This window comes from Lampris incognitus, chromosome 2, assembly GCF_029633865.1.
Source record: "Lampris incognitus isolate fLamInc1 chromosome 2, fLamInc1.hap2, whole genome shotgun sequence".
Taxonomy (NCBI): Eukaryota; Metazoa; Chordata; class Actinopteri; order Lampriformes; family Lampridae; genus Lampris; species Lampris incognitus.
Genome location: NC_079212.1, coordinates 13,662,427 through 13,672,429, shown reverse-complemented (window position 1 = coordinate 13,672,429; position 10,003 = coordinate 13,662,427). Strand labels below are relative to the sequence as shown.

At 44.7% G+C, this 10,003-nt stretch overlaps 1 protein-coding gene across 1 annotated transcript in view; it reads right to left on the bottom strand.

Moving 5' to 3' along the window:
• Positions 1–1,407: 1,407 nt before the first annotated feature.
• Positions 1,408–10,003, bottom strand: part of LOC130108392 (zinc finger and BTB domain-containing protein 46-like) — a 17,527-nt gene continuing 8,931 nt past the window's right edge. Inside the window, exons 2-3 of the mRNA XM_056275302.1 lie at positions 5,809–5,984; positions 1,408–2,478 (exon numbers count right to left, since the gene is read on the bottom strand). Of these exons, the coding sequence (XP_056131277.1) occupies positions 2,041–2,478; positions 5,809–5,984 (614 nt within the window). The 3' untranslated portion in view covers positions 1,408–2,040. The remainder of the gene's footprint in view (positions 2,479–5,808; positions 5,985–10,003) is intronic.

The window sequence follows — 10,003 nt, the reverse complement described above, 5'->3', positions numbered from 1 at the left end:
AATAATAATAATTAATAATAACATCAACAACAGTAATCATAGTTCTGATAATTATAATAAGACAAGTCATCGGCCTCACTTGAATTGTCAAATGTCTTGCTCAAAGATGTGGAAATAATCTGTCGAAATCAAAAGGACACTGGTCTGACACTGAACAGTCACCCATCTCGCACACCAACACCTAGCCTGCTCCCACCTACACGGACAAGAGGAGGGAATGACTTTTCAAAATCAGGAATTATCAACAAAAGATGCTTTTTTTCAATAAATACCTGTCGAACAAAACAATATTACACATTCTACCAAGATCAAAATAAGGATGGACGTTCGAGCAAAATTTTGATCCTCTTTTTTTTTTTTTTACATTTTTTTCAGCTAACATCAGACAAAGATGTTAATCTGTGATCTGATAAAATTGGAGGGGGGGTAAAAGGGGGGGGGTTCTGCATATTCCATATTCAGGCATTGAAATTATATAGCTGACTGGAAGAAAAGAAATGAAAATGTCTCAAAAGAAAGGCGGTTCCACCTTAGGTTTGAGAGACTTTAACGCGAAGATCACTACCATCACAAGCTCCGGAGAGAGAGAGAGAGAGACAGAGAAAGAAAGAGAGGAGAGGAGCGGAGAGAGAGAGAGCGAGACAGAGAAAGAAAGAGAGGAGAGGAGAGGAGAGGAGAGGAGAGGAGAGAGAGAGAGAGAGAGAGAGAGAGAGAGAGAGAGAGAGAGAGAGAGAGAGAGAGAGAGAGAGGAGAGAGAGAGCGGGTTGGCTTATGTGGTTCCATCATGTGCTTGTGCTGATATGCTCATAGGGAAGCCGAGTGACGTTAAGGTTGATGTCCACTGTGGAATAAGAGGACGCGGAGGTTCCTGCATAGCGCTCAAATCTCTGGCACAAACCCCTCGCCCTTCTCTCTCTCGCTCCTCTTCCAAATTTTTACATTTTCCAAAAACTGGTATGTACACGTTCGTCAAATCTCCAGTACTTGTCGTGATGGATCAGTAGAAATGTGTGGTAAACTTAGTTGAAAGAGTAAGGTCCCCGCTGAAAGGCATAGGCTATATAAACAGCAATCTGCACAAAGTTTGATAGTGATTTCTATGTTGTGATAACAGTCAAGAGGACATAAGGTATATCCTTAAAGGTAGGCGCGGTCACCGAGTTGTTTAGGTAAGTAAAGATCTGATCAAAAATGTAAACCACGGGTTCGGGGATGTGACAGGAGTCTAGTTGTCCTTAAAGTGCAAGTCTGTGGCAGTTGGACTCTGCATCAACAATGTGCCATCGGGCCGCCGGTCTTCTGACACGTGCAGCTTTGCAATAGATTAAAGACTGTCCCTTTGCCTAAGAGACAGAAACCGTCTCGTAAACCCCACCCCACCCACCCACCCCCCGATAAGGACTGGATAGCATTCACACACCCTCCCCCCGGCCATTAACCCTCGCTGTCAAAAGATCCTTAGTTTCCATGGCGATCATGATGCCGAACGCACAAAATTGCGGTATGGCGTTGGCCAGGTCCTCAGCAGGGTCCCCGTCGATTCCTGTTAAGTATAAAACTACAGGATTCTGGCCCGACCCCTCACAAAGAAACAATTAAACAGAAACCAAAACCATCAAACACAAAGAACACTGCATCAGAAGTAAAGGAGGTAAGCAGAAAAAAAGCCTTTCGCTTCAGCCATCATCACTCTCTTTCTACTATGGCAGTCGTGTCAACAGCTCGAAGCTGGTGGGAGAATAAGCTGTGTGGTTTCGCCTGCGTGTTTGTATGTACGCCTGTAGGAGCATATTTGTCTGTGTGTGCATGTGTGTGTGTGTGTGCATGTGTGTGTGTGTGTGTGTGCGTGCGCACACATGTGATTGTGTCGCCCATCATGGTTTTTAGATCATTGTTGCGCATCGCTCCACACCGTTCCCATTCAGCGGAAGGCCTGACCACGGTGGGACAAATGGGTAAAGAGAGCAGAGGGTTCTGCCCCAGAGATCGCGAGAGATCCTCTGAGATCGGTCAGGGAGCCACCGAGGAGCCCGGCGGATTCTAGGAGATCCAGGCGAAGTCCTTCTCACTCCCGTTCTGCTGCTCCCCCTCCTGTACGGAGGAGTCGCTCTCTTCCTTCTCATTGTCCAGCGCCCTGTCCCGGTTGGCTATCATCCCTGAGTCCTTCCACTTCCCTGTCTCCTCCTCCCCGTCTCCGATCAGCTCGCTGTCGCCCTCTGTCATCATCTCCTCCTCCCCATCGCCGTCGCACTCAGCCTGGTCGTCGTGGAAACGGTGGTCGCCAGAGTACAGCTCCTCCTCCGGAGAGATGTCGCCGCCCGCCTCTCCGTTGTGGTCCAGCAGCGCAGCCATGCCCCGGCCGGAGCAGTCGGCGCAGACGCCGTGGCGTCGGGAGCCGTGTTTGATTCCCACGCTGGCCGCTGACATGAAGACTCGGCTGCAGACCTTACACACGTACTTCTTGTCTTTACTGTGGACCTGTGGACAAACAAACACACACACACTCTATTCACATAATGTCCACTGACTAGTAAGGGCGTGAAGGGTTCAACTTCAGATTGTCACATCGGGAGCAGGACCTGAGGACCCAAATGCAGACAGCGGAGACAGGCTGGGCTAGAGCAGTGCTTTAATGAAGGAAATGAATTTACAGAAACTGGAGCGGCAGGTGCAAACAGCAAGGAAGGCTCATGGACAAGGCATGAAGCACCCAGCTAACAAACGCTAACATAACAATCAGACAAAGAGTCAGGGCAACCTGGGGGAATATAACTGCTGTGGAGCCAATCAGGGAATGGGGAACAGGTGAGCGAAGCACAGGCACGAACAGAAATGGCAAGACCGTTGAGCCTTGGAAACCCAGACAACACATCCATGACACAGATTTACCGTGTGGGCCTCTCATTTCTGTGAATGCATATTCATCCATCCATCCATTATCTGAACCGCTTATCCTGCTCTCAGGACTGCGGGGATGCTGGAGCCTATTCCAGCAGTCATTGGGCGGCAGGCGTGGAGACACCCTGGACAGGCCGCCAGGCCATCACAGGGCCCCCCCCCCCACACACACACACACACACACACACACACATTCATACCTAGGGACAATTCAGTATGGCCAATTCACCTGACCTACAACTCTTTGGACTGTGGGAGGAAACCGGAGTCTCCGGAGGAAACCCACGCAGACACGGGGAGAACATGCAAACTCCACACAGAGGATGACCCAGGACGACCCACCAAGGTTGGACTACCCCGGGGCTCGAACTCAGAACCTTCTTGCTGTAAGGCGAGGCGATCCAATAAATAAATAAATAAATAAAAACAATTAAAAGAAGAAAAAATCACCACTGGGATTAAAATCTTAATCTGGCTTTCCAAGCAGTCAATATAACCATCACACAATGGGGGCCGATGAATCGTAACCTACTTATAACCTTATCCTTATACTGGTGTATTGGTGTGAACAGTATTACAGTTTAGATAAACAGAGCTGCATGAACTACGACGTGTCAGTTATCATTTTAGTTAAGAAACTCCAATATCTACTCATGAACATGGCACGCACAAATAGAGGCAGGATATACCTTTTTCCCCTCACTACCATCCCTCCTTACCTTTAGTAAGGGTATGTGGATAGACCTATGGATATAACCCTAAATGTCTCTACTATGTTATGTTATCCATTTTATTTTTCTTGGTCCTTTGTACATAATATGCTTATCTCGATAGGCTACCGAGTAGCTAGTACAACAATGTTATTATTGTTGTTGAACTTTACATTAATTGCAATATTTTTATATGTAATATGATTTTATGTAAGAATGTCAAAAGAAAATATCAATGGGAGTTTTTAGAGGGTCTAAATATGTAAATTAGATTATCTTGTAGTAATACTAGCCAGTAAGGTGTTCCTGCAATACTGTGCTGATTGACAGGTAACACAGTCTACATGTAGTATCACCGCTTCTTTAACACGAGAACAACTAAGACCGTCATTATGACCATTCTGGGTTTTCAAAGTTTAATAACTTTTTGAAAAAAAAAACAGACCTGCCACTCCCTGAATGTTCCCAAAATTGCACATACTTGCATTAAAATGAGTTTTAGATCAATTGCACACAAAAAAATGTTAAGATAAGGTCTACCTAAAACAACCACCGGATTTAAAATTCAATATTCAGAGTTCAAGATGAATACCTAATTGAGATATTAATGCATTGTATATGTTTGTATGTCTGTTAGGAAATGACTGACACCAAAATGAAAATTTTAACAACTATAATATAAACTTCAAAGAGACATGGTCAAACTTGAATAGCAAAATTGAAAAAGTGAAAATATTACCCGAAAAACAAAATGGAAAACACATATTGCTAATCTAACAAACGTAACAAGGCCTATAAAACGTGTCATGTAAAAAAAAGAACTGAAAATAACAATTTAAACAGTCCCAAACAACGACCAGACCTTTAAAAACTACTAGAACGACCATGGCGGTCATTTTGACCGTTTTGGATTTTCACAGTTTAATCACTTTGTGAAAAAAAAAGAAAAGATACAGACCTGCAGCTCCCCGAATGCTCCTAAAACTGCTTATATTTGCATTGAAATTAGTTTTAGATCAGTTACACAAAAAAAGTTATAAGGTCTACCTAAAACGACCTTGAGCGGTCAAAATGACAGCACGTAATCTGCTCGTCATCGTGCGCGTCATGTCACGTGTGTTGTCGCGTAATTTCCTCGGCAATGTTCAGTTCTTTTTTTTACATTTCACGTTTTACAGGCCTTATTACATGTGTTAGATTAGCAATATGCGTTTTCCGTTTTGTTTTTTAGGTATTATTTCCAACATGTCTGGGTACAGCCGCCGTTTCAGACGCACTGTGACTACCACCGAGGCGTTGCAGTATTCACAGGCGTTGGACAGCAGCTATTTTAAATTGTTTGATAAATAGTATTAAAGTTACTAAAATGTTAATTTTGGTGTCAGTCATTTCCTAACAGACATACTAACATATGCAATGCATTAATATCTCAGTTGGGTATTTATCTTGACAGAATATAGAGCTTAAAAACCGGCGGTCATTTTGACTGCCCATGGTCGTTTCAGGTAGGAGTGAAATCCCGGTCGTTCTAGTGTTAAACACCCGTGTGGTTATTTTGCTTGGTGTGAACCTGGTGAAGCAGCACAGTGTTAGCTATGCTTTTCACTTGCACTTGAATGGAATAAAAGTGGAAGCACCTCCACCTTTTTTGGGTGTGGTAAACTATATTTTTACAATTCATCTGATGTTTTCTGCCATCACTTTCACCAAGATGAAGTAAGGGCCGACCATGCTGTGCATGAGCATAAATCTGGTCAGTCAATGCACAAGTGAAGGTTTGTATGGGGAGGTTTTATTTTAAATTGAAATGTTATAAAGATGTTAAACTTATAGTTACGTATACATATCATACATGTGCTTTTATATCACCTGATACTGGAGCCCTAAAAACACGTCTACGCTTAGTTAGCACAGGGTGCAGATTTGCAGGTGGATCCTAAAAGAGGAGCCCGGGAGGGATGTCTGGAGTCTGGAGTTGGGTTTATGTGGTGGTAAAGGAAGGTGCTTTTATTTTAACTGATTTTTTGTTTGTTTGTTAATGTCTGCCTCTGGGATTATAGGAAAAAAGGAAGATGGAAGTGAACAGAAGGATAAGGCCATAAGGCCTGGGGCAGGAAAGCAGGTGGGCCTGAGGGGGTGATAATCCTCCTCGGTGGACTTTGCTGCCCCCTGCTGGTGACTGGGCATAGACTCCACTCACCAGCGTATGCCTCTTCATGTGCTCCCTCCGGGTGAACTTCTTGCCACAGATCTCACACGGGTAGGGCCTCTCACCGGTGTGGGAGCGCATGTGCCTCTTCAAAATGCACTGGTGCATGGCGGAGAAACTGCAGTAGGGGCACTTGAACTTCTTGCGGATCACCGTGAAGTCGTTCACTGCGGGGTAAGGTGACAGGGGGGGAGCGAGACAGAGAGAGAAATACAGATTAGTGTTGTTTTTGTTTTTTTCCAAACAAACCTAGACATTACTTTTTTTTCATTTCCTACATTTAATTAACAGAGTAGTCTAGAAATGTATTATCAATTCCCATGGCCGCCCCGGTGCCAGTCAATGCTACTGTTGCCCTGGCAACAGCTCTTCCTCCATACCAAAGCAATAAAGGCAAAGGAATACTATAAACATCAACACAACAGTCAGTCTGCTTTAGTCACTCTATAGAGGGTTTGCTCCACGGACAACAGAGAGACGAGAACACGGACAGAGACAGACAGACGGACAGGCCAACAGGCGGGGAATATAATCACAAACACATATAGAGAAGCTCGGGTAAATAAACACTAATGCTAATACCATGTCCCAATCTTATGCGGAGGGTTTGCTAAGCCTTTTATCTCAAGGTCTCCACTTAAATGGCGGTAAAGCCAGGTGAAGGACAGTCCAGTAAACAGATTACATATATGTTTGTGTATATGTGTGTGTGCATGTGCACGCGTGTGCGTGTCTGTGTGTATTCAGTCAATGATGAGGAGCCTTAGGATGCACATACGAGTCTCTTAAAAGATCAGGACCGGGTTTGCACAACACACACATACTGCACACATCTACGGTACAAGAAAGGAGGGAGGAGGGGGGGTGTCAAATGCACGGTTAGGGGCTGTAAGCTTGAAATGATATAATTACCTCAAGTCTGCAAATACACTTCTGCTCTGATTATAGACTAGACAATGTACTGTGTCAGTGAGAGATATGCAAGTCCACATGAGCGGCGCAAAGGGTTAAAGTCATCACGGCTTCGCTTAGGGGTGTACGCCAGAAAGAATAGAGGAGAGATTATCATTGTGATAGTGTGAGTAGATGTCTGACAGATGCCTGGATGAGAGAAGGAAAAAAAAAAAACAAACAAAAAAAACACAGCAGAGAGGTGTTCACATTTTCCATCACCATTTAATCGTAGAATAGTCTACAAGAGGGAGCTCGTCATTTTTAGAAAAAAGGTACACAGAAAAAAAAAAAATAGAATCTAGGAAGCATTTCTTTTAATATTTTCAACAAAAAAAAATCGAAATGAAATGAAAAATCACTCACAAAACAAGTGTGTTTGCTGTTTCCCAGCCACAGCTAAACCTGCTGGTTGATTCCTGGTTTGACTGGCTGGGACAGAGTCTTTTACCTGAGTTTAAAGATCCTTTACTCACACGGACTGACTTTCTGGCCTTCCCATCATTTTAAGCAGAGTATATTTAGCTCCCTAAAATGTCTGCCGGTTCTGACTTTTTTCTTCTTCTTTTTTTATCCCTCCCCCCTTTTTCTCCCCAGTTGTACTTGGCCAATTACCCTATTTTCCAAGCCGTCCTGGTCGCTGCTCCACCCCCTCTGCCACATGCCTCCTCCGACACATGTGGAGTCGCCAGCTGCTTCTTTTCACCTGACAGTGAGGAGTTTCCCAAGGGGGATTTAGCACTTGGGAGGATCACGCTATTCCCCCCAGTTCCCCCTCCCCCCTGAACAGGCGCCCTGACCGATCAAAGGAGGCGCTAGTGCAGCGACCAGGACACACACCCACATCCGGCTTCCTACCAGCAGACACGGCCAATTGTGTCTGTAGGGACGCCCGACCAAGCCGGAGGTAACACGGGGATTCGAACCGGCAATCCCTGTGTTGGTAGGCAACGGAATAGACCGCCACACTACCCGGACGCCCCCTTGCCAGTTCTGATTTTGACGCACACAAATTGTGTTTCCTTTACTACATCTGCCGTAATGGCCATGGGACATTTCAAGCAGCCTGGATGGGCCCCTTCCAAAGCATGGGTATTCATAATAAACCATAGAGCACAAACCTAAGGTTTATATTTTGGGGGTAAACATATGTGTTTTGAGGATTCCCTCAACATGTTAAGGTAATTTTAGTTTTGGTCTGAGTTTAATGTCTCTGAGGGTTAAGGCCTGCTTTAAACTCAGAGGGAAACTAATGGGCAGAAACTGTACATAAGTAACACTAAATATATTACGTCAGTGTGAACTTACACTTACGTAATTGTAATGATTCAGTACCACTTCACAACATCTTATAAAGGATTTACAAGTGGTAATTCATTACTTTTTTGATAGCTGATTTATTAATTGCTATAAGTCAGTAATAAGATGTTATAAAGCATTAATAAAAAGCTTTTTTTGGGTTGCCAGTTTGGAAGCCCACGTTTTGTCAGCACAAGAAAGTCACAATAGACATTTTCTCAGAAACCACGTGACTAGTGAGGACCCACAATTCACATTCTCAGTGAGACACAAAATAACATGACTCGAAAATGTCGTGCGAGGTGTACGCAAAAGTGGCTATTAACTTAGCAGCGATGGCAACTACAGACACAGAGGTTGCGTTTCGAGTAGTGGTTAGTCAGGCCGCCATACATCTAGTATTTGGCTAGTTTCGTTCAACCATGTGGTTTCCAAGAGAATGTATGTGGAGAGTCTCCCTCAGGGATCCCAATCTGGCAACCCGTTACATCTTATTACTGATTTATTACACATTAATAAATTGGTTATTAACCAGTTCTTAAGTAATAAATAGCCACTTGTAAACCCTTTCAAGTATGCCATATTGGGAAGTGCTGACATGATCCAAATAAAGCCTTGCGTTCACGCTGATTACAATAACCTGAGTACCTGCTGTGGCTCTCCCTGATATCCTCCATCCAAATAAATCCTCACCCTCTTCCCACTCATCTCCCTCTTCTCTGCCTCACTACTGCTAGCTCTATTCCTCCCCTTCCCCCATTCCTTTTGCTCTGTCGTAGCACTCTCTGCCTGACCGGTGTCATCAGAGGTCATCTATAGTTTCAAAGGGAATCTGGCCCTGGTCCGCCCATTTCCTCTTTCCCAAAAAGCTCGAGGGTCGAGAGGGGCCGGAGCCATGATGAACCAATTACTGTCCAGTTTCAGCCACGCTCAGTGGCAGGAGGACTCGCGGATCTGGGGCAGAGATGGACAGAGAGAGAGAGGGAGAGGAAATAAGGGAAGACACCCCCCCCCCCAACCATGTTGCTTCTTGTCTATTGTTTTTCACTGGCTTTGTTTTGCTCAGCGCAGCTCCTTTATCTCGCACCGCCCTGAAAGCACGGGGCTTTAGATAATCATGTCACGCTGATGATGGAGGACAAGCGTCTACCTGTCCTGATTAGCGGTAGGGCAGATAAAGAGGTGGCGATCCGAAATAGAACTACTTTTGATTCGGTGTTTTGGGTTCGAGGTTTAAGAAAAGAAATGTCAAAGGAAAGAAAGAAAACCCATCTAAAACCCACTCCCCCCCCCCCCGTGTGTCGTACAACATGTTACGTTTAACGTGGAATGCTAACGGCAGCAGACATAATCTGATTTGGGTATTTGCTTGGCCCGCAGAGCGGCGGTGCAGTGCCACCCGGTGCCTGTCGGTGGTGCCGTTGTGTGGGCTGTGAGCCTTGCAGACGACTAGCGGGTTTAACCTGACTGCCTTTTGTGTCCACCACCACGCGGGGTTTGGACGCATGAAAAAAAGATAACGATCTCTCTGCCTAAAAAGGAGAGGATACTTTAGGCAGAGTACCGACTGGCAACAGAAAGACAGACTAGAGGTTCAGGTTAAGGTGGGGGGGGGATTGAAAGTTAACACCCCCCCCTCACACACACACACACACACACACACACACACACACACACAAAACCACCTCCTGATTCCAACCAGAATGAAATGATTTCAGCAGTTCACTACATCTCACAACAGTGTCCTTGCCACAGCACTACTCTAAACTGTTTAAAAAAAAAAAGAGGAATGCACACATAAAGAGTCAGTTTGCATAGCAATTGTGCATTTTTGACAGTACCACGTGGGCTGCCCATGAAAAGAAATAAATGCATATAAAACATATTTAAAAATCATCATTTGAAAAATAAAACACTTATATTCACATAAATATCA